Here is a 25156-nt window from a genome sequence, read left to right as displayed (position 1 = left end):
TCCGATGACAGACTGAGCCTAAATTTTCTCAGGTTTGTTATTTTATATATCAGTTGTGAAACACAAAGTATGGGCCTTGGACAATACTGTTTACCGAAAATGTCCAATGGCTTTAAACATTATATTAATCACTAGTTTTTATCAGACCAGATATTTTTTTCTAAAGGAAAAAAATTGGAAAATTTTATCGAGTATAGAGGCTGGCCTACATGTACACATGGTGTAGGTTTTAATAAACTTTTCAGGCTATATTAATCACAGTTTTTCAGTTTATATCAAGGACCAACAAATCTGGAATAAGACTCAAGTAGGACGAATATCATGACTGTTTTATATAGCGCTTTATCTACGCGTCTCAAATTGCAGACACCTTTTTGAAGTTTTTGAATAATAAAAACCCATTCATGTTACACCTTGCATGGGTTTAAAAGGTGCTTTAGCAACCACTGCCAGACACATCTGGGTCAATCCATTCCCTTAGCCATAGTGTAACTGGGTTTGTTTTTACATGCATTATGCAGCACTCGGGACCCAAGGCTTTACGTTCCATTCCAAGGACAAAGCAATAATGGTTAACTGTCTTGCTCAAGGACCTCGAACCCACACTCTGCTGATCAGAAACACCAGAGCTCGAGTCCGGTGGGACCTCGAACCCACACTCTGCTGATCAGAAACACCAGAGCTCGAGTCCGGTGGGACCTCGAACCCACACTCTGCTGATCAGAAACACCAGAGCTTGAGTCCGGTGGGACCTCGAACCCACACTCTGCTGATCAGAAACACCAGAGCTTGAGTCCGGTGGGACCTCGAACCCACACTCTGCTGATCAGAAACACCAGAGCTCGAGTCCGGTGGGACCTCGAACCCACACTCTGCTGATCAGAAACACCAGAGCTTGAGTCCGGTGGGACCTCGAACCCACACTCTGCTGATCAGAAACACCAGAGCTCGAGTCCGGTGGGACCTCGAACCCACACTCTGCTGATCAGAAACACCAGAGCTTGAGTCCGGTGGGACCTCGAACCCACACTCTGCTGATCAGAAACACCAGAGCTCGAGTCCGGTGGGACCTCGAACCCACACTCTGCTGATCAGAAACACCAGAGCTCGAGTCCGGTGGGACCTCGAACCCACACTCTGCTGATCAGAAACACCAGAGCTCGAGTACGGTGGGACCTCGAACCCACACTCTGCTGATCAGAAACACCAGAGCTTGAGTCCAGTGGGACCTCGAACCCACACTCTGCTGATCAGAAACACCAGAGCTCGAGTACGGTGGGACCTCGAACCCACACTCTGCTGATCAGAAACACCAGAGCTCGAGTACGGTGGGACCTCGAACCCACACTCTGCTGATCAGAAACACCAGAGCTTGAGTCCGGTGGGACCTCGAACCCACACTCTGCTGATCAGAAACACCAGAGCTTGAGTCCGGTGCGCTCACTGCTCGACCGTGACACGCCACAATCACAAATAACAAATCAACTTCAATCAAATAATATGTAAAGCTCAAGCCCCGAAACACATGACTTTCTACCACCCCAGGGAGCTGAGAAAAATTAAAGGAATATTATTGACCCAATGACCAGGACACTTATGTAAATTGCATTGAGTCGCTATTGTGAAATGCGATATATAAGAACTAGTTATTATTATTAATATTATAATTTCGTAATATTATTGTACATGTCCATACCTCTTAACTTCCTGGGCTCTTTTCTTGTTTAGCTATACAAAAAAAAATTAAAAAAAAATTTAACCAACTTCAATGAAATTACAATATAAGGGAATCATGATACAGTGCACTGGCAATCAATTTCCCCCGATATCATTTTCAAAGGAGGCAGTCAATCGTAAACCACAAGCAGTCTAGCACAAAATACCCAAGTTTGTACACGGTTGCCCAATACTGCATACAGTTTAGACATGTCACAAGATTATAGAAGAATGGAAGGAGACCTGCGGCCGATTTCACGAAACGCTAAGAATAAGGCCCGGTCACACAGGCCCCGATAACGAGAACAAAAACGATAAAAATGCACGCTCCAATTGGTTAAATCGCTCCACGCAGAATACGCCCACGCCCATTCAACCAATTGAGGGGGTGCATTTTTATCGTTATCGTTTTTAATCTCGTTACCGGAGCCTGTGTGACCGGGCCTTTAATCCTATCTTGAGTTAGGACGAGTAACCCGTCCTAACTTAGGATGAGTTCAATGCGTCCCAGGTCTTCAGATAGGGAACTTAACTCATCCTAAGTCCTAAGTTAGGATGAGTTTGGTGAAATCGACAGCAGTTGCTTTTTGACTCGACGCCACTTTTGTAGGCACTATACTTGAGCATGCATGTAGAGTGCTTTATATAAATGTACCAGGCGTGATGCTTTACGGAGGCAACGAAGGTGATTGCCTCCGTGTCCCCTGGTCATTGCCTTGGTGCCCTTGCCCTTGCAAAAACGAAGCATACAGCCCTGAATATACCATATACTGGCACATTTTAATTAAGCAATACAAGGGGTAGCCTGAACATCTGATGTCACACTTCGAGGCTTGTGAATAACGCCAGTGAGTGGCCTCTAGCGTAGGTCAATCCCCAACCATCTTCACCTTTCACCTACATTCATTTCACATACAGATATGCAGTCAAATTCTACAGCAACATTACAGTATATGTAGATGTACTGTACATACTACACATGTGGACACTGCCTGCCGACGATGGAAAGTAAGCTTTGAATATCTGTGTCTTGATTGGTCCGAGGTGATGTTTGTCAGCTGCACCCACATCACCTTGGACCAATCAAAGCACTGCATGTTTATCCAATGACATCATCCAATGAAATCAATGTATCCAATTAAATCAATGATTCTAAAAGAAAGTAGCTGTCTTTATCCTTGTGGATAAAGACAGGGGACAAGTCTAGGTAAAATAGAGATTGATCCCCCCTTGGGAGCGAGGTTGATTTGAGAGTTACTCACATGATCCTCCCATGATCTCTTCTCCTTCTCGTAAGCGTCTCTTCTTTGCCTCTCCAGCTGCTCCTTCAATCTGGCAGCTTTCTCATCAGCTTGAGCCTGAACAAATAAAAAGATTTTAAGCGATTGAAAGACACCAGGTGATGGCGTCAACTCCAGGAGTGCGCCCCCATTACAACCCGAGGACGAGGCGGCCACGGACGCCAGTCTATGCCGAATGATGATGAAGTCATGTTTAAAGTTCTCTAGTTTAACCCTTTCATGTATCATTTATTTCAGGGATAAATTGATAATATTGACCCCTTGCACGCGCCTCACATGCGGCGACTGATGCCACGCTCACCATGTTGGTGGTCAACAGGTTTACGTGTAAACGCCGCTTCGCATAAAACGCGCACTTCTCTGAATAACACACGTTGACATTGACCACCAAGATGCCGCATCCAAGATTATTCCGAAGATGACGTCAGGTGAATTGGGTCAATAGACATTGTTTACTCGTTTTTTTTAAAATGCAAATGGCGACCCCACTAAACACAGGTCACAATAGTACCCTTATGAGTCCTCTTTCTCATTCTGAAAACAGTGTGGCTATGCGATTTTGATCGATTTTTATTTCTGCTTAACAGAAAGTTTGTGAGCATGTTTTTCTGTTTAAAGCCATTATACACTTTCGGAACAGAAACAAAAATAAAAATTCACAGATTTAAAAATAATTTACAGGGTTTACAGGAGGTAATGGTGAAAGACTTCTCTTGAAATATTGTTCCATGAAATGCTTTACTTTTTGAGAAAACATTAAAACAATATAAATTCTCGTTAGCGAGAATTACGGTTTTATTTTAAACACATGTCATGACACGGCGAAACGCGCGGAAACATGAATGGGTGTTCCCGTTATTTTCTCCAGACTCCGATGACCGATTGAACCTAAATTTTCACAGGTTTGTTATTTTATATATAAGTTGTGATACACGAAGTGTGCGACTTGGACAATACTGTTTAACGAAAGTGTATAATGGCTTTAAGCAGCTCAGTAAAATTGGGCCCTACTGGTGAGGGTGTGTGTATATTTCTGAATTTTTTTTATAACAGTTGTTTTGTGCACACTTAATGCTATTGAGTAGCAAATGGTTTTCGAGGAGCAACAATTTGTGCAGTACAAGTGGAATAAATCACTGATGATTGCAACACATAACTTTATTTTCAGTTAACTCTGGGTACAATGAGTAAATAGGGACTGAAATCTCACTTACCTTGAGTGCCTCAATCTTTTTCCTTCTGTGTTCAGACTGTGCATCTCTGTCCAAAGAAGCCTGTCCATTAAAATCATACAAAATAATAAGAAACATGTCAATGTCTTGTGTAAATAAGGTTTGAATTGCAATAAGTTCCCAATAATAATAATAATAATAATAATAATAATAATAATAAAAATAATAATAATAATAATAATAATAATAATAATAATAATAATAATAATAATAATAATAATAATAATAATAATAAATTACACTTGAGGCTTCTTATAAAGCGCACATGTCCGTCACCCAGTGATGCTCCTGGCGCTGTAACATACAGTATTTCCTGTAAGATGTGAGACTACGTTTGAATTATGAGACCTAATTCTGATAGCACCATGTAATGCTTTACAAGGTGCTGTGGCGCAATTTGCTGCCGATCGGACCAGGAACACCAGGGCGAACCCCTTCTCTTTTCGATAAGTGCACTGGGTTCTTTTACATGCGATACATAACACATGGGACCAATGGCTTAACGTCCCATCCGAAGGACGAAGCAATGGTTAAGTGTCTTGCTTAATGACACAAGTGTCACGGCTGGGGATTTGAACCCACACTCTGCTGATCAGAAACACCAGAGTTTGAATTCGGTGCTCTTAACCGCTCGGCCACGACACTTCCATAGCGATCATTATTCTTATATCTTTCTTACATGACCACTGGAACATTCCATTAGAAATTCTGGATCAGAGTGGGTGTGTATGGATTTAAAATCATTTTGCATTGTTTCTATTGCAATATTTGTATCTGTCTTTTGTAACTTTTTGATATTTGTAATGTTTTTAAAGGAACGTTACAGAATTGGTAAGAAACAAAATCGTGAAGATCACAAATTTACATCAAACTTATATGGCCTAATGATGATAGTAGAAAACATCCCATGAAATATTTCTGTCTGAAATGTCATATCTGATGAGAAATAAGTTATCTAGTTTCGCGATTGGAGTTTATCGCTCAGTGAGTGTTTTATTCATTTTTCTTTTTGCATCGATGTCATGCAAAATGTGTAATCGGTTTTTCACTATTTTTTCGTGACCCAGTTGGCTGATCGCTCTCAAAATTCTCAAGGTTTGTCAGTTTATGTATGTGGTGGATTACATTTAGTGTTTACGATGCCAGCAAATGTTTTATAGCAAAACTAATTCTGTAATGTTCCTTTAAACTTGTGGGAGCAATGTAATTTCTTCTTGTTGGTGTAATAAAGTTTCTTATGACAAATGGGATTGCTCCTGTACTTCGGCACAATGGTGTGGGTCCAGCAGAACGTTCTGGTTGTCCAATGGATTGTGGAAGTGTGCCCATGGGAACGTTTAAAATTAATTGCTCCCTTACTTCTACACAATCATGCAGTCCAGCAGAACGTATTGGCGGTGCAATGGATTTTGTAAGGTTCTATATTGCCCTTTTGAGGCTATCCTTGGATAATTTTGTGCAGTTTTTGTTTTCTACTTTGGTTTTAATTTATTTCTTTGTACCAACCTCCTGATTCAGTGTATGTATATGTTTGCCATGTTCTTGCTGTGTTTTATCAGAAAATAAATTCAATTTAACTCAGTTCTCACCTTGACTGCCTTTCCACCTGCAGCAACCTGTTGCTGGATGTTCCGTCTTTCTTGATAATTCTGCATCCGAATCGCTTTCAGACGATCGAGGTACTCCTACATGTAATCAAGATAGACGATCAGTTTTTTCACAAACTTCGGTCAATACTTATAGACCTTTCTTGTGTAACGTCACAGCCAGAGTTTTTGTCAACCGAGGTTTGAAAACCATGGAAAGCCATGAACGCAAATTGAAAACAGATAGTCACAGTTTGTAACAATATCACACAACTATTCAAAAATAGTGTTGAATTTGTTGAAAACAAAGCAACCAATCATGGGAGATACTTAATTTAATGTAAAGTTTGCAAAGGCTGTTGAATATTGTCATAACATGTTAACATGATTGAATGTTTGCTAACATTCTGCCATCCATGCTAACCAGATCGATTTGTTTCTCAACAATGGAAAGGTCTATAGATTAATACAGATGTGGCAGAACACTCAAACTTCACATCTCACATGAGAGACAGGGTCACATGCACATAAATACGAAAGAAAACAGGAGTTAAATGTTTGCTTTGTGCATGTCAAATTATACACTTTTCCCTTTGACATGTAAACTAATGGATAAATATTTACAATACCTCTTCTTGGTGATTCCGTCCGGGTATATCACCGCCAAATTGTGCCACGGCTGGGGAAGGTCTGTTGTACGCAGGTGCCTAAAATGGAAAATTAAACAACCATCGATTAAACAATAGACATCTAATATCAAATTTACATCACCTAGGTCACGTTCCCCGAAAGTGGGGCCAGACTTCCAAATCAAGACTTTTGGTAATATTATCCACTGCTAATACATAGGATTCAAACTGCTTCAACCTACCGGGCAAGCTCAGAAGTCTAGCATGCAACTGCCCGTTGAAAAAATAGAGGAAAATTTTCGGAGGCACAACACAATTGCGGAGTGAGGCAGCCGAAACGCCGCGGGACATGAGACCCACAATAGTACCCTAGAAAATGTTGAGGTTTATTATGCTCTAAGGTGCATTGTTCGCATGTACTAGGCTTATTTTTTTTTAAACGCGGAATTCCGCTGAAATGCCGCTGAAATGCGGAAGAGTTGCATGCCTGTCATTGCCATCTGCTCCAGCCTGACAAAGGTTGTGGGTTCCACTCCAACCAGAACAACTTGTCATTGAATTTTGTTCCGAATGACTGACGAAAAGTAATGAGTAATCAGTGCTTGCACACATCGGTGTAGAGCAAAACACAAATAACATTCTTTGCCCCGATGAAAATTTACAAAAGAGATTGTACTTACTGGTACTGCTGCACCTAGTGGGTTGCCAGCTCGGGCCTTGTAGGCAGCCGCAGCACGTTTGTTGGACAGGAAATCTTGAACTAGTCTGGCCCTGTCAGCGGCCTCTGCCCCAGCATTCCTGCAATGAATAACAGTATACAAATAGAACAATAATAATAATAATAATAACTAAAAAAATATGGATTTATAACGCGCACTTCTCCAATACACATGTGAGCTTGGATAGCAAAGATAGCACCTGGCACGTGGACCAGTGAAAATGTATGAGGTCTAGTAACATCAAGTTAATGTTCAAAATCTTTAACCAGCTCAAGTTCTGGCGGCTTTTTTATTCAATTCGTCTGGTTGAGTATCTTGGCAGAGCTATCAAGTGGATGGCCTTGTCGATTGAGTGTGCGTCGCACACAGTTGATAATTCTGTGCACATTTGTAGCACTATACATAACCAGTGCAGTGCTATTGTTTCAAATGGTTGCATGAAAATGGTACCAATTGTAAGAGGGTTAAAGGCAGTGGACACTATTGCTAACTACTCAAAACAATTATTGGAATAAATCCTTACTTGGTAACAAGCAATAGGGAGCTGTTGATAGTGTAAAACATTGTGAGAAACAGCTCCCTCTGAAGTAACGAGAAAGTTTTTGAGAAAGCAGTAATTTTCCACGAATTTGATTTTGAAACCTCAGAATTAGATTTTGAGGTCTCAAAATCAAGTATCTGAAAGCAAACAACTTTGTGTGACAAGTGTGTTTTTTCTTTCATTATTATCTCACAACTTTGACGACCAATTAAGTTAAACATTTCACAGGTTCGTTATTTTATGCATATGTTGACATACACGAAGAGAGAAGACTGGTCTTTGACAATGACTAATAGTGTCCAGTGTCTTTAACAACCAAACCTCCTCTTCACCTTGCCATCTCCCCACGTCTGGCTGCTTCAGCTGCACTCGCAGACACCGGTCTCTCTTTGATGTTCCTCCTCGCTGCCTGCTCATCTGGCCACGCCTTCTCACCCTGTCTGTATAGAGCAGCCCCGCCCTGTCCCTCGGGAGCGCCCTGCATGTTGGCTCTCAGCTTGTCCAGGTAGTTGTGGTAGTTGTCATAGTTGCCACGATCTTGGAGGGGTTTGAAAGGCTGAAGGGGAAAAAACGTCGATCAAATTACAAAAATTGTCCAAGATCACAGATTTACATCAAACTTATACGGTCTAATGATAATGATAGTAAAAACATCCCTTGATGTATTTCTGTCTGAAATGTCATATTTGATGAGAAATAAATAAAACTAATTTCCCGTTTGGAGATTATCGCTCAGTGAGAAAAATGTGTAATCGATTTTTCACTCTTTTCTTGTGACCCAGATGGCCGATCAATTTCAAACTTCTACAAGTTTGTGAGCTTATGTATGTGGATTACATAAAGTGCTTTCACTGCCAGCAACTGTTTTGTTAGCAAAAAAACAAATCCATAATGTTCCTTTGATGATCATTGGTACATACAAATTTGAAAAATAAAATGGTAGAAAATGTTTTTCAAACTCACTTTGTTTTGAATAGTGTTCAAAGGTTACTTTTCAAACTGGCTTGCAAATCTAGCTGATTCAGACATGGGTTATACTGTAATTATTATTACTGAAACTAGCTGGAACTAGCTGTAACCAGTTTGCACACCAGTGTAAAAAACAAAACTAAAAAGCAGAAAAACTAGCAGCAACTGGTTGCATCTGGCCACAACTAGCTGGAACTAGTTTGACAAACCAACCTTGACTTCAGGTTTGGCCCTGTTTGGATCGATCTTGGGCTCTTTGTTCGGTGGTTCACCGTTTGATTGGCCGTCGTTCTGAATGTAAAGCATGCACAAGAACATTGCATTCAAAATAAAAACAAAATTCCATGCATCGCTAAAACTACAAGATGATCTAGTCAAAGCTCACACTGGAAGCCGGACAACAAAATGGTCTAACCTCTTACAAATTAACAGTTTAAAATGGGTGGTATTAAAGGCACTGGACACTATTGGTAATTACTCAAAATAATTGTAAGCATTACTTACTTGGTCACGAGCAATGGAGAGCTGTTGATAGTATAATACATTGTGAGAAGCGGCTCCCTCTGAAGTAACTTAGTTTTTGAGAAAATGGTATTTTCTCACTCAATTATTAAAAGACTTCAGGCCTGAAACCTTTTATTAGGCAGATGAAAACACACCAATTTGTACCACAAGGGTGTTTTTCCTTTTGATTTCCTTTCAAATTGTATTGCAACTTTGATGACCAATTTAGTCCAAATTTTCACAGCTTCTTTATTTTATGCATATATGATGGGATAAACCAAGTGAGAATACTGGTCTTTGACAATTACCAAAAGTGTCTATGCCTTTAAACGAAGAAGAATGTTGAATGGTCAATCTGTGCCAAGTTTTGTATCTCTTGGATGACAGCTTGATAACATCATTCTATATTAAACATTGATTAATCTTACAAGATGAAGGAAGTGCCTTAAACTTCCCTGATGACAAACCACCAAAAGATTTTTGAACTATATCACCACCACTTTGACAATAGACCGATCCAGTAGGCTCCGCCCAAAACGCACGTGTGAGCAAAAACACGTGGGGCTCTCAAATGCCTTTCTGCACAACTCTGCCGCGCGCGCCAAGATACGCGCACGCATGTCGGACCTTATTTGTCACACCTTCGTTACGTTTTGATTGGTCAATACACAATGGGGCGGAGCTTAGTGGATCGGTCTATTTGAGAGCTGGACACAAATATGGGAAATGTACATAGTGGAACATAGGACGCAAACTTGGATTTTTGTTCAATTCCTAGGAAGTTCAAAGGGGAAAAAAACTTTAAATATGAATTTCTAAAACACATAATTTATATTAAGAAAGATGAATACACTTTGTAAGTTTCCTCCAATTTGAGAAATTAATTCTTGTTTCTTTAGAATATTACAAAAAGGGTAAACATGTACTTTTCAATTTTTGTAAATTTCTTGTTTACTGATTGATGTGAAATTTAAGGTGTCCTTTGAACAAAGGGCAATATTTCTTCTGGAAAAACTCCAAAACACAGTGACAGACTTAAATTTTAGAAGAAGCTAACATTTATAATTGTTATATTCTTTTTTATTACATTAAAAGTAACAATCCATCAATCGATCCAATTTTGCTTAAATCATTTGTAAACCACACAGCAAACTAAAAACATGCACAAAAATAAAATGAATAACACCAACTAAATCAAATTGATTAAATTCATATTTTGGATATTCAGACATGCAACTTTGTTCTAAATGAAACCTTTCCTGTTGTCTATGGAATTAAAAATAGAAGACGGGTCATTCCCTATCAATTCAACATGCTTTTAAACCTAACCGTCACGGATTTAAACAAAATTCGATGTGCTGATTGAACTCCCTGAGAAACCCAAGATCCCAAATTTTATGTAATTCAGTTCATAATGTTTGGAGATATGATTTAACGAACTTTTGACTAATTAGCATGACCTGCTATGTTTGGACAATCATATCTTCAATAGTAAAGCACCTACAGAGTTAACAACTGCATCATTTTGAAGCTCAACTAGCGGTTTAAACCCAATGAGGCCTGGTTTTTGATAATTTTACCGAGACGAAGTCGAGGTAACATATCAAGAACCAGGCCTCGGCGGGTTTAAACCACTAGTTGAAAATCGATTCAACACACTTTGATTCCCATTCATAAATACCTTTTCTGTCAAAAAACATCAACTCTTTTTGGTCAAAAAGTAAAATAAATGCAACAATTATAATTGTTCAATGATTTCTTTCAACACAACACCCCTCCAGCTATGAAATGGTAAGGCCCTCGGGTAAACAACTCCTTATAAGGAGATTTCTGAGCGCGTCGCGCGTATCGTGTGATGTGGCACAACTGTTCTAGCTGTTGCTCTCGACCAATAGGAATGCAGAAACTGTCCTGCTCACAACTGGTTATAAACACTGGTCATTATCAAAGGTTTAAACACCCCCTTGGACGCGCTCTCCTCCAATAGGAATAGCAAAACTGTCTGAGGTATTTATGAATGCTAGTTTAAGATGTAAATAACAATATTCCGACAAAATTTTGATGGGCATTCTTACAGTTTTTTAGTGGCTATCAAGGACAAAAACCATAAAATATATGCATTGTACAACATACAAAAGCGACATAACCTGAATGTGAGAATGAGTTATTATTACACTAACCTCGATGCCATTAGATCCCCCTGATCCAGAGCTTAGTGTTACACGCCAACCGGCTTCCCTTGCCTTGTTTATGTGTTGCATCTAAACAGAGATAGAGTGAATTTTAAGTTTATAACATAAAAGTGGCTTCTTACATAGCCCTCATATCTGTCACGCTCAAGGTGCTTCAACATTCAGTATTTTCCTGTAAGGTATTTCTAACTACGGTTGAATTATGAGACCTACTCCTTTTCAAATAGCACCAATATGCAGCCAATCAAACCAGCAACATCGAGGCGAACCCCTTCTCTTATCAGAAAAGTGCACTGGGTTCTTTTATGTGCAATACACTACACACAGGACCAACAGGTTTACAACCCATCCGAAGGTCGAAGCATTATGGTTAAGTGTCATTGTTAAAGGACACAGGCATTGTTTAAGTTCACATTCAACATATTAACTGCTACTTACTCTTTGCTTGTCCACAAGTTGTTTTTGTTGATTCACACGGGGCTGTTTCTCCTTCAAGTTAAACAAAAACAGCCAAAGTTAAAGATTAACATTCAAAGTGAAATGCACATCGATACTCCACCAGTCACATGTTGGGGCCGAGCGATCTAGTTCATCCGACCCAAGCTTTGGTGTTGTCAGCAGCAAAGTGTGGGTTCCAATCCCATCCATGACAATTGTGCCCTTGAGCAAAGCACATGACCATTATTGAAAAGTTGGGAAGATAGTGAATTCTACTCTTTAAGCCAGGCTCCTAGTGGATGATACCCATGCTTACATCACTACGGACCGTGAAGGGGATAACCCTGTGTCAGCCCCAGGAGTAGGTGGCTACATGCCCCTGGTGGCAGTGGATTTGGGTTGACAGTCCTTCAAGTGGCAGTCCGGCTTTGTGATGTAAGGCTATCTCTCATTAAAAATTTTTTTAAAATGCAAGGCAAACTTTCCCCTCTACTTAGGACTCACCCTGTTTTGTCTGGCTTTTTCCTTCTCCATATATTCCCTCCTTTTTTTCTCCAAATCTACAGCGGGCTGTTGGATATGGATTGAAATAAAATATCACTTGGAAACTTGGCATTATAAGGCATGGTCAAAATGTGGACTAGGTAAACTCAATAACCTAAGTGTAAGATCCTGCCTGGCTCAGCATTACATACAAAGGGTGGACCTGAGAACAAACAAGGTCCATATCAGGCAGGGTAGTGAATAAGCCTGCGGGTGACTGGGAACTAGTTCCCGAGTGGGCACTAGTCTTTGAATATAGTGCCTGGTTATAGCGCCCTCTCTTGACTTGAACTGTGAACAGCAACTACAAAACTTGCTTTCTTTTACAGATTTCTGTTCTTATTTTACATTTAACCGCACGCGCAATGTCGCGGCAATGTGTGTTCTCTTAAAATAAAATCGTTCCTTAGTCACGCGGTACATCAAACATGTCTGCGCCCAGGGTGGCTTCACAGTGCAGAGCAAGTTAGAGCTCTAGTCAATATATACAGCTCTATGATTCAAATAGAGAATGGTTAGGGTTGACAACGGTTAGGGTTAGAAAGAAACAATCAAAGCCATATAATGACCAGACAAAAGCAGGGTTTCAAAAACTCACCTTCTGTATAAGTTCTTTTCTTTTCTCTGCTGGCTTCCTACAAGCAAATAAACACAAACAAATTTAGAAAGTAAAAACTGTAGAAAGAACACCTCACATATTTTGTATTTGAATGACTATAGGTTTTACTGGCCAATTGCATCACTATAGACGATGTGACCCATGTTTACATTCAAACCGCCCTCTGTTGACAAACACTGTATTCGTCATGTTGGCAAAAACACGCATAGTCATGGTAAGATTGCATACACTTTCTAGCTGGCTGCCAAAACACAAAGGTTTGGCGGTATGTGCGCGAATCATGTTATGGTTTTCTAGTGACGTCAGAGGTAACATCGTCTATAGGTTTTAATAATAATAATAAGGAAGGAAAATGTATATTGCGCATATATCCACCTTTTAAGGTGCTCAAAGTGCATGAAAAGAAGAAGACAAAAACAAAGTAACGGAGAGAAGAGGGAACAACGGGAAACAAAAGAAAGAAACAAACTGCTGAAAAGGTATTTGCAACAAATAAAATGTTAATTTGTTTGAAACAAATGAAATTTTAATTTGTCTTTAAAAGTGTCCATGGTGCCACTATCTCGAATGTGTGATGGCAACTGGCCAATTGCATTACTTATAGTTTTCACTGGCCAATTGCAGCAAATATTCAATTAATTTCACTCACATTCAAATCCAGGAATTTTCCCTAATCCACAGAAACTGGTGTTTCTTCTTTAATTCTTTCAATTTCGTCTTTGTGCAAACATGATTTTGATTTTTTCATTCATATTCTCTTCAGTCATTCCCATTTATGTATAGGCATTCAAGACTCAATTTGACCATTCTTAAGTTACTACAAACCAATTACAAATGATGCGTTCATATTAAGACTCACCGAAGCCAGCATGATTTTGTTGCCAGTTTGCGTTTTCTGTTTTTGTTTATGGGCAACAAGTTTCAACTTCTGTGCATTTAAAATAAACACGAGCTATGGCTTTATGAATAAGTTTGAAATGAGAGCTCCTTTTGGCACATAAATGTGATTATAACCCCATTCACTACAACCTGAAAAATGAAGTCTTGGTGCAAGATGTTGTTATTCACACTATCACTCAACTATCTTGATCCCCCGCTTGCTCCCTCCTCGCAGCACACATTACTATCATCTTGTAACAAGACTACATTTTATATAATGTAGGTATTAAGCAGTCCTAATATACACAGTAGTGTCAAGATGATATTAAGAGTATTCAAGCTACAATGATATAACCCGACAGCCTGTGGGGGTTTGCAAACACCAACAGCCGGCCCGGTTCTACCGTTCATTATATTTAATCTACAGTGATATAACCCGACAGCCTGTGGGGGTTTGCGAACACCAACAGCTGGCCCGGTTCTATCTTTCATTATATTCAATCTACAGTGATTTTACCTGACAGCCTGTGGGGGTTTCGCACACCAACAGACGGCCCAATTATATTGTTCATTATATTCAATCTACAGTGTTTTTTACCTTACAGCCGGTGGGGGTTTGCGTACACCAACAGACGGCCCATACTTAGCTGATGGGTCACTCAGTCTTACTGGTTGCGGAACTTTCCTTTCTACAAAACACACAAAATAAAAACATGATAGTTGGTCCTTGGACAAAAGCAGGAACATGTTAACGAGTACAAGGGCTGGCCCACCTATTAACATAGTGTAGGCTAGGCACTAATAATAAAAGGCGTTTTGTGAACCTGTAGAAACTTAGGCTCAATCGGTCATCAGAGTCGGGAGAAAATAACCGGAAAACCCACCCTTGTTTCCGCACGTTTCGCCGTGAAAGTAAAGCATTTCATGGAATAACATTTCAAGAGAAGTCTTTCACCATTACCTTCTGTAAATTATTTGTAAATCTGTGAACTTTTATTTTATTTTTTCTGTTCCGAAAGTGTATAATGGCTTTAAGCTGTACCAAACCACAATGAAGTCTAAAGGGTCCAATTTCACTGAGCTGCTTACCACCAAACTCTCTCTGTATTCCAAGCCTGTCATTCTATCCATTGTACGACCACAATTCAACGATAATGAATCACCAAGAATCTAGGTCCCAATAGTTGAGTGTGAATAAGCAAGATTATTTACCTGCTGCAAATGCTGGTCTGCCTGCTGCTCCGTAGGGTCCCGGTGCTTTATTTCGATGTAGAATAGTGTGGCTAAACTCGTCCGACATTTGCTGGAAACACATAATAAACAATAATAATAAGAAGAAGAATTGTAATGCGCACGTATCCACCCTGCTGGGTGTTCAAGGCGCAGTAAAAACCAACACCAAACAAAACAAAACAATACAAAGAAAAACAGACACAACAAAATTAGTCCTTGAAAACCTGTGACATAAGATAAGTTTTGAGAAGAGATTTGAATGTTGTACAAAGACAAGATTTAAGATTAAGTGGTAGAGAGTTCCAGATGCGTGGCGCAGCTGAAGAAAAAGACCTGTCGCCCCTTGGGTTCAATGAGAAGAAGCATGGAACTTGATCTAAGATTTCTTGATGGAGTGTAAACTTCAAGAAGTTCAGAAACATAAGTGGGAACGTTGCCATTAAGAGCTTTGTGGACAATGAGCATCAGCTTGAAGATGATTCGTTGAGAGATAGGGAGCCAGTGTAGTTGTTTCAGAATGGGGGTGATAGAACAGGATTTGCTAGACAGTGTCACAATGCGGGCAGCAGTATTTTGGAGGCGTTGAAGACGGGAAATCTGGTTGTTAGTAAGACTGTAGAGAAGAGCATTGCCATAAAACAGAACAAAAAATTATCAGGGCCCAATTTCATAAAGCCTGCATATAGAAAAACCTAGCCTTGTGTGACAAAGCCCATAGACTCTAAGCATCTTACCGTGTCTGACAAGAACTTCTCAATTCTTCTTTGGATATAAGGCTTCTTTAGAATAGTGTTCACTGACGGACGATCTCTACAAAAAGGAGACAAGAACGTAATTTAGGAGAGAAATTGTTTGTTAAAAAAACAGCTTTAAAGGCAGTGGACACTATTGGTAATTAATCAAAATAATTATGAGCATAAAACCTTACTTGGTACTGAGTAATCGGAAGAGGTTGATAGTATAAAACATTGTGAGAAACGGCTCCCTCTGAAGTGACGTAGTTTTAGAGAAAGAAGTTATTTTCCATGATTTGAATTAAAGACCTCAAGTTTAGAATTTGAGGTCTCGAAATCCAGCATTTGAAACCACACAACTTCGTGTGACAGGGTGTTTTTTCTTTTGTAGTTTTCTCGCAACATTGATGACCAATTGAGTTCAAACTTTCACAGGTTTGTTATTTTATGCATATGTTGAGATACACCAAGTGAGAAGACTGGTCTTTGACAGTTGCCAATAGTGTCCAGTGTCTCTAACGACCTTTGCTGAAACAGATTTAACCCCTCTCCAGTGCTTTTTAGAAAGATTTCGCAAAAGCAATATGTACATATTGACCCAAATCACCTGACGTCATCACCAGACTAATCTTTGATGCGCCATTTTGGTGGTCAATGTCAACGTGTGTTATTCATAGAAGTGCACATTTTAGGCGACGCGGCAAATACTATTGACCACCAACATGGTGAGCGTGGCATCAGTCACCGTGTGTGATGCGCGTGCAAGGGGTCAATATGCAACATGGTTTAACACAGTGAGAAGTTGTATCTTACCTGGCACTTCTCTTGAAGAGTTGAGCGAGTAGATTTCTTAAGTCGTAGCTGTATCGCGGAGAAACGGGTGGGTAAGAACCACGGATGATCTTCAGAACTAAGTTCTTCATGTTGCCTGCTTCAAACTGAGTATTAAACCAAAGTATCCCAGTTAGTGGTGCTACACTGGTAAACCCTCCAAATTCAACAGCATGTTATTTGTTTGGTTCTGTTGGACTGAGGTATACTAGTAAACTTATTATGCTTTACATGGGATCAGGCGTAGCACCATAATCAGAGTCCAATAGTTTGAGTGTTGACTAATTACACAAAGCTTTGGATTTTATTCTAATCCTAGGCCGTGTCCGAATTGGCGACTTCAGCTACAGCTATGGCTAGGGCGCGCGCGTCTGCTATTCTTCAACACTGGTAGACGCGCTGATCTACATAGCTGTAGCTGTAGCCAAAGTCGCCAATTCGGATACGGCCTTATTTAGAGAAAATCAGGTGAACCCAAGAAACAAGATGCATAGCTTGGTGCCCTTGACATGCTTAAATTTACATTTTCTTCAAAGAGTGCCCTCGGTGTCCTTTCCCTTTCAAAAACAGGTCTGCGTAATATGCGTGTAGCCAACACAGACTTTAATGATGATGTACCTATGTTTCCATGACATAAAATGTGCATTAAACAATAAAGATACACTTTGCAGTTTAAATTTACAAAAATTATCCTGCCCCAAAATACTTACTGCATGCTTCAGTGTGCATATCTCATATAGTACACAGCCTAATGCCCAGATGTCACTGCAAAGTAAACAGAAGATTCTCATTTAAGACACTGGACACTACTGGTAATTACTCAAAGTAATTGTTAGCTTAAAAACTTACTTGGTAATGGGCAATGCAGAGCTGTTGACAGTATAAAACATTGTGATCGATTATGAAACTTGATTAGATATTTACAATGAAAATAAGCTTTGCACCATTTAAAAATTATAACCATTTCTTATATCAACACATACCTTTTGTTGTTATATGGTTTGTTTTCACAAATTTCTGGTGACAGATAGTAGGGAGTTCCTATACAAGTCCGTGCCAATTCCACAGTACTGTAAAATGTACAATATACATGTAATGTTAGTTAGTACATATAATTCCTTCTCACAAACTAAAATGTTGTAAGTTTGCTGTGGCCAGAGATCGCAGTTGGTACCAACTGTCATCTCTCTAAACATGGTTGGATTTGATGTTCTTGTGAAAATACCCTGATTTTTAATTTAGTTTTTTACCCATACACTGATGTGCGTTAGCACTGTATACTCAGTACTTCCCGAGTCCTGTGAAAAAATATCACAGGCATATTACTCGGGTGGGATTCAAACCCACGACCCTTGCAATTCTAGAGCAGTGTCTTACCAACAAGACTACCGAGGTTGCCCGGTAGCTAGAGGCAGTTCGAATCCTATGTTTTTGGCGGCGGGTAACCGCAATGATATAAGAGATGTTAAATTTGCATCGGGGATAAAGAATATTAATTTTGGTTTTTACCCATACACCGATGTGTGTTAGCACTGTATACTCAGTACTTTCCCGAGTCCTGTGAAAAAATATCACAGGCATGTTACTCGGGTGGGATTCGAACCCACGACCCTGATTTTTATTTTATTTTTTTCACGGTAAGTGAAACTGTAATCAGCTGAAACTTTCACATGTAACTTTTATTGTACCTTCCTATATATTTAGATATTTTTGCCAATAAATCAGCATTACACTGACACAAACCAATCCATAACTCCATCTTTAAGACCCCACCACCACCCTTTTATTTCCTTATTAAAAAATGTTTGCTGCGTTTTTCCTTTTTAAAATGTTCAAATACTGGAAAGTCTTACATGTATCCTCAGCATTCTTACCTGTTCAAGACTCTAGCGATACCAAAGTCTCCTAGTTTGACGATTCCTTTCCTCGTTAGAAATATATTCTGCAGACAAATCAAACACAATTCATCAATAGTTGACAAATAAATTTATAAAAAACCAGCGCCTTTGAGCAATTTATTGTATATATGGCGCTTTATAAATGTTATTATTTCTATTATTAATAGTAGAAGGTACAATACATGTACGTAGAACAGACCGTTAATCTGTAAACTTCCTCAAATACCTATTGGTGCATACTCCTTGTTTTTGTTGTTTTCTCAGTGAGTAGACATTGAACTCAGCTGAAACTTTCACAGGCGACTTTTATTGTATCTTTCTTTTGGGCGACCTGCCTATATTTTGTTCATCTTTTGCTAACTGCCTATCCATTGTGTTTACAATATCACTTGGGCTTTCCAGTATATTTTATAGAATAATAATAACAAATTCTTATATAGCGCATTTCACAATAACCGAATCAATGCTCTTTACATTAGTGCTCTGGTCATAGGGCAAATAACATCCCTGTAATGTTTCTCAGCTCTCTAGGGAGGATACAGCCCTGAGCTGCCTGTAAGGCGCTTGTGGCTTTTTCATACACAATATCAACCTCTACCCTAGCAGGTACCCATTTATACCCCTAGGTGAAGAGAAGCAGTTATAGTAAAGTATCTTGCTCAAGGACACAAGTGTCACGACCGGGATTCGAACCCACACTTCGGTGAATCAGCACCAGAACTTGAATTCGCTGCTCTTAACCACTCGCCCATGACACTCTATATCTCTTGGGCGACTGGCCTATCCGGCCTACAGTATAAATAATAATAATAAATAATAAAAGACATTTATATAGCGCTCTTACACGAGGTACCACAGCGCTTTACAAGAAACTATACAATTACCAAGTAAATAAATATTGGCACTGATAATGGGAAAACAGTCAAAGCAATCAGTCATTGAACAGGAAAGTTTTGAGTGTTCTTGAAAACTGCGAGTGACTCGGCGGAACAAATTTGATGACATGGATGAGGGAGACGGTTCCAAAGGTGCGGAGCATGTGCGTAAAAAGCACTATCCCCAGCAGTGGAATGTACCTTTGGAACTGCCAAGAGTGTACTGTCTGAACCAGAGCAAAGGCCAGGTCTTCCATGCCTACCCGTTAATCTCTTACCTGTGACTTGATGTCTCTGTGTAGAATCTTCCTATCATGGACGTGTTTGATGGCAAGACAAATCTGAACGAACCAGTCCAATACCTGATCCTCTGGAAACAACACACCTCTCCGCCCATTGATTGCTTTATACAAATCACCTGCAGACAAAAATTAAATAAACACTTTAATCTCTCTGTACTGTTTATTTTTTATTTTATTTTATTTTATTTTATTACCCTCATTGCATAAATACATAAAAAATGACATTGGTGCAAAAGGGAAACCCCGAACAGGCACACAGGCCCACTAAATGGGGACCCTTGTTCGCACATCAAAAACCAAAAGACAAGGGACAAGCACAACTACAGGCAAACAACGGAAGAAAACACAAAGAAGATTAAAACTACAATTTAAAAATTGCAAAATATTATTGCACAAGCATGATCAAAATATACAGGAGAACCGTCATATCCAAATTAATCATCACTGGCTGGTGAGTTTACCTTCTTTTAAAAACCTTGGGCCGATTTCACAACGAGCTAAGATTGATCTTAACTGCAAATCAATCCTATTTGCTAAGTAAAATTAGATATCACAATACAAATCACTGTGGTACTACTGACAATTTGTCCTGCGATGAATTTGATTACTTTCGTGAAATCTGCTCCAGTGTTATGAAAAATCAACTGTTTTATTTGGATACTACAACTTTGTACAAAAGCGCTAGATCACACAGGATTACTTTTTAAGGCAGGTTTTGAAAAGTTATAAGAACCATTTATGAAGCTCCCCTTATATGTGTTTTTCATAATACATTTTTCAGAATATACTGTTCTAACAAGCTCTCAATACTGTCAATCTAAGTCCACCTTCAAATGCATGTGCAATCTGGACTTAAGCCAAACAATTTCTCCCCCAAACAATTTGTGGTGTGTTATGTTCGAGTGCATACTCCACATCACTAATCATTTTTGTCTTACACAGCTAGCACAGAAATTCGGCATCCACACACAGTAAGTGGAGAATGGTGATTTTCAGCGCAGAACTTGGCGGTAAGCAGAGCCATAAACATGGGCCCTGCTCAGACAAACTGTGCAGGCTGTTACATTATTAAGCACACTCACCTCCATCACAGAAGTCCATTACAATGTACAAGTTGCCTAACTCTGTATTAAAAATGAATAAAACAACAACATAATCTTGAATTAATGCAGCTCTATAAAAGGTAAGATATTTAGAATGTCATCGGTTACTAAGTGCTTAAAGCCATTGGACACTTTCGGTGAACAGTGATGTCCAAGGCCCACACTTCGTGTATCACAACTTTTATACAAAATAACAAACCTGTGAAAATTTAGGCTCAATCGATCATCGGAGTGGGGAGAAAATGACGGGAAAACCCATCCTCATGACATGTGTTTAAAATAAATCTGTAATTCTCGATAGCGAGAATTGATATTGTTTAAATGTTTTCTCAAAAAGTAAAGCATTTCATGGAATAATGTTTCAAGAGAAGTCTTTCATCATTACCTTCTGTAAACCCTGTCAAGTTATTTGTAAATCTGTGAACTTTAAAAAAAAATTCTGTGCCGAAAGTGTCCAATGGCTTTAAAGGGAAGGTACGCTTTTTGAAAAGTGCACTGGGTTATTTTACTAGCATTACACAACACATGGGACCAACAGCTTAACGTCCCATCCGAAGGACGAAGCAATGGTTAAGTGTCTTGCTTAAGAACACAAGTGTCACGGCTGGGGATTCGAACCCACACTCTGCTGATCAGAAACACCAGAGTTTGGAATCGGTGCTCTAACCGCTCAGCCACAACACTTCCATTAACCCACTTTGTTACATCATGAACCAATACAGTGTATCATACCTTCAAATGAGTCTTGGTAAGAAACAATGTTGGGATGCTTCATTTTCCTGAGAACGGCCACCTGAAACAAAGCAGAGAAAACTCAGTGTGCAACTATGGTTATACAACCAATCCACTGACTTGATTTCAAATCCAGCTTCGCTGTAGATTCATGCATGGGGAAGCTAGCTTTACCCCTATATAGACCTTTATCACGCTGTCACCATCTTGGTCATGTTCCCTGTTTCCAATAACAGTAATGAATGCTAACATTCATTGCGCATGGCACCAGACTATTATCTCGTCCAGCCTCAGATTGGTTACAATGCGTTGGAATGGAGTCAAATCAAGATAACCACACCGTGATAAACGTCTATTGGCATCATGTTGGCTGAGAGTGAGGTTTACATAGCTGGCCCTCGATTCTAATCCACGAAGATTGTCTGCATTGACGATCAGTGAGTTTAGCCATCAATTGCTGTCACAATACAAACTGATAAAAACTAATACTCTATTTCATTTAAAGACAGTGGACACTATTGGTAATTGTCAAAGACCACTTGGTGTATCTCAACATATGCATGAAATAACAAACCTGTGAAAATTTGAGCTCAATTGGTCGCCGAAGTTGCGAGATAATAATGAAAGAAAAAACACCCTTATCACACAAAGTTGTGTGCGTTAAGATGGGTGATTTCCAGACCTCAAGTTCTAAACTTGAGGTCTCGAAATCAAGTTCGTGGTAAATTACTTCTTTCTCTCAAAAACTACTCCACTTCAGAGGGAGCCGTTTCTCACAATGTTTTATACAACCAACCTCTCCCCATTACTCGTTACCAAGTAAGGTTTCGTGCTAATAATTATTTTGAGTAATTACCAATAGTGTCCACTGCCTTTAAGAAAGCACACTGGGACCGCTAGTGAAAATATTTATAGTTGTAAAAGGCCCTTAGATATTTACAATTGTACCAATTGTACTCACGTATGTACCAAACATCTAAAGGACAACCCCAGTCATACACTCACCTCCTTTTTGGATTCCTCCTTCTCCTTTCTCTTCATCTAAATACAAAAACAATGATGGAAATCATTACAGTTTTTTTCTATACCTCAACATAACTACAGTTCCCATAAACATTGAACTTATTTTTATGCAGGCAACATTCTCATTTATGAGAAACAGATTGACCCTTTAAAAATGATGTAGGAAGATGTTATTGGAGTATTGACCCATTTTCGAAGTGCCGTAACCCTTACAAGTATCAGGGGTCAATTTCATGGCACTGCTTATGGGTAAGCAATTTAAGCATATTTCACAGGTCAGCAAAAAAAAAGCAGCTTGCGCATACTCACCATGAATTTGCATTGTTACGTGATTCATTTTCATTGTAAGATCATTAATTTTTAAACAGAATGAAATGGAAACTTGTGCGGTCACCAAAACAATCAGCCCTAAAGCCTGGTTCATACTTCCTGCTAATGCCATTATGCGAAGCGAATTTGACGTCACAACCCTCCTTTCGCAGCAGAGTTGAAAGCAACTCAACTCAGTGTGAATTTCATTGCGAATTTTTGACGTCAACATACGTATCGCATTCGCAGGAAGTATGGACCGGGCTTTAGTCAGCTCTATGAAATTGAGCCTTTGCCTAAGAACACATGTAGGTTGTTCCGCAGTCTTTCCGCAGTGAGAAACTATATACATGTACATATAGTTGAATTACATAAACATTTATGTACCTTAGAAATGTTAATTTCTTTGATGACATATTCCTTCCCATCGGTCTTGGATACGACCAGCAAGGCCTTCCCAAATGACCCTTCTCCAATCTTCTTTTTCTTGGTGTACTTGTCCATTATGACATCAAATTAAGACCACAAAGTAGCAATTAGATTTTAGAACTGCACTTCCACCTATTCATAAAAGACAGAAAATCAGTGTGAAAAATTCACTCATCAATCAAACAATCAATATATCAATCAATCAAATTATAACAACAAGTTTGGAGGCTAATCATCCTTAATCGCAGCTGAAACGTTGAAATGCGAAGGAGTTTGAGCTGCAGGGCCACATCAAATGGAATTCCATCAATTGTGTAAGCAAACAGTTGAGCAGGTAAGGTAAATAAAAAAGGGAACAAAATTGTTGACTCAAAAAACCAGGACTAGCAGAACCTGAGATGGGTGGAACTTAGCTAAACCTTAGCCCAGGTTGGACTCCTCCGTTGCAGGCAACGCGACGGAGTCCAGGGTATAAAGGTCCCGTACCATTGCGAACAAATTTAGAAAATTTGTTTAAAAATATTTTTACCTAACTCAGAAAGCTGAACTTTTACTCACATGTTCCTTGTAGTCGGAAACCCAATCGCGCATTGGTTAACATTTTTGAATTTTCTTCTTTGGTGTTAATATTTTGTGAAAAGAGAATTAAAATTGATGTTTCCCACACGCATGTCGTGAACGGACTTGCTTGTAAACACTTCTCTTGCATTGATCACTACCGCCCTCTCGTGGCGGCTGGAGTTGTGACAGCCTTTCTTAATTTGCGCATGCTGCAATTTGGTTACGGCGCAAACTTCGTTTTCCTCTTGGGTTTTTTAACGCACGACTGGCTTGCGCAAATTTAAAAAGGGTCATATTCAATGATTGCATCTGACGTAATGCCAATTACTGCACTATACTCAAAGCCATGCGCACTTTAGCTCACACAATCAATTGGTACATGATGATCACATCGCCAGTACAGAACTTCGGCTTATTTTTGGCAATAATTTCTTCCGTGGATATAATTATAATTGTTAGGGGTGAACTCATTGAAAATGTACTAAGGGACACTAAGAATATATGAACGGAATTTCAATTTCTCAAATCAGGTGAAGAATAATGAAAATTTTAGTCAAATTTGTGTTCGCAATGTATTGTAAAGAACTTAGAGAAGCTTTATTTATACCCAGGACGTCAGTGCAGTGCAGTGGCACTGCTGAGTGACGTCCTACCAGGGCTAGCTAGACCTGTACATTAATTAGTCAATACAATTACAGTTACACTGTATTTTATTTTCAATTTCAGTACACAGTGTCCAGTGACAGTCACAGTTCTTCCCATAATCACCCCCACCCCCATCCAAACTCCGCCCACAACTCAATTTGCCCACCCAACCAATTATTTATTTACTTCACTTGTTGTTTTCCTTTATCAATACAAGAAATTGAAGATTAATAGGGAAAGGGATATCACTGTATTAACATTCTGCCCATTCTTTGCCGTATAAATACATTTCCAACAATTCGCCCCAAATTGTTATAACCACCAACGCCCCAAAATTCGTTTATCATTTCCATGGCCACCATTTTTTTTCACCACAAGCAAGAGAAACTCTGCAGTCAAAACCACAACATAATGACATAAATTGCGCTCATAAACTCTCCAAATCACTCACCAAGCACGAACATAACTTACCTTAGGTACTCGTCAAGTTTTCAAGCCCAATTTACAGCCGAGAAACCTGGAAACTTTAAAGTCATTCCCCGAAATTTACGACGTCAATTGAGCAAACGGTTGTCCGCCATCTTGAATGTGCCCGGCCAAAAAATGGAGTGGT

The 25156-nt window shown here is 39.4% G+C and overlaps 1 protein-coding gene across 2 annotated transcripts in view; it reads right to left on the bottom strand.

Moving 5' to 3' along the window:
- Positions 1-25153, bottom strand: part of LOC139936609 (serine/threonine-protein kinase Nek1-like) — a 46814-nt gene extending 21661 nt beyond the window's left edge. For both annotated transcript variants that reach the window (XM_071931451.1, XM_071931452.1), the window contains exons 1-25: positions 25015-25153; positions 23296-23469; positions 22582-22617; positions 21577-21637; positions 20824-20865; positions 19718-19857; positions 18541-18608; positions 17650-17736; positions 17377-17431; positions 16649-16773; positions 15836-15911; positions 15081-15171; positions 14467-14557; positions 12969-13005; positions 12332-12397; positions 11828-11878; positions 11378-11458; positions 8907-8984; positions 8057-8280; positions 7145-7262; positions 6465-6542; positions 5839-5934; positions 4232-4291; positions 2979-3074; positions 1697-1728 (exon numbers count right to left, since the gene is read on the bottom strand). In XM_071931451.1, the coding sequence (XP_071787552.1) occupies positions 1697-1728; positions 2979-3074; positions 4232-4291; positions 5839-5934; positions 6465-6542; positions 7145-7262; positions 8057-8280; positions 8907-8984; positions 11378-11458; positions 11828-11878; positions 12332-12397; positions 12969-13005; positions 14467-14557; positions 15081-15171; positions 15836-15911; positions 16649-16773; positions 17377-17431; positions 17650-17736; positions 18541-18608; positions 19718-19857; positions 20824-20865; positions 21577-21637; positions 22582-22617; positions 23296-23412 (2006 nt within the window). In that variant the 5' untranslated portion in view covers positions 23413-23469; positions 25015-25153. The remainder of the gene's footprint in view (positions 1-1696; positions 1729-2978; positions 3075-4231; positions 4292-5838; positions 5935-6464; positions 6543-7144; positions 7263-8056; positions 8281-8906; positions 8985-11377; positions 11459-11827; positions 11879-12331; positions 12398-12968; positions 13006-14466; positions 14558-15080; positions 15172-15835; positions 15912-16648; positions 16774-17376; positions 17432-17649; positions 17737-18540; positions 18609-19717; positions 19858-20823; positions 20866-21576; positions 21638-22581; positions 22618-23295; positions 23470-25014) is intronic.
- Between the last annotated feature and the right edge of the window lie 3 nt (positions 25154-25156).

This window comes from Asterias amurensis, chromosome 4 (assembly GCF_032118995.1).
Source record: "Asterias amurensis chromosome 4, ASM3211899v1".
NCBI lineage: Eukaryota > Metazoa > Echinodermata > Asteroidea > Forcipulatida > Asteriidae > Asterias > Asterias amurensis.
The sequence above is the reverse complement of the archived record's forward strand: the minus strand, read 5'-3'. Positions and strand labels throughout refer to the sequence as shown.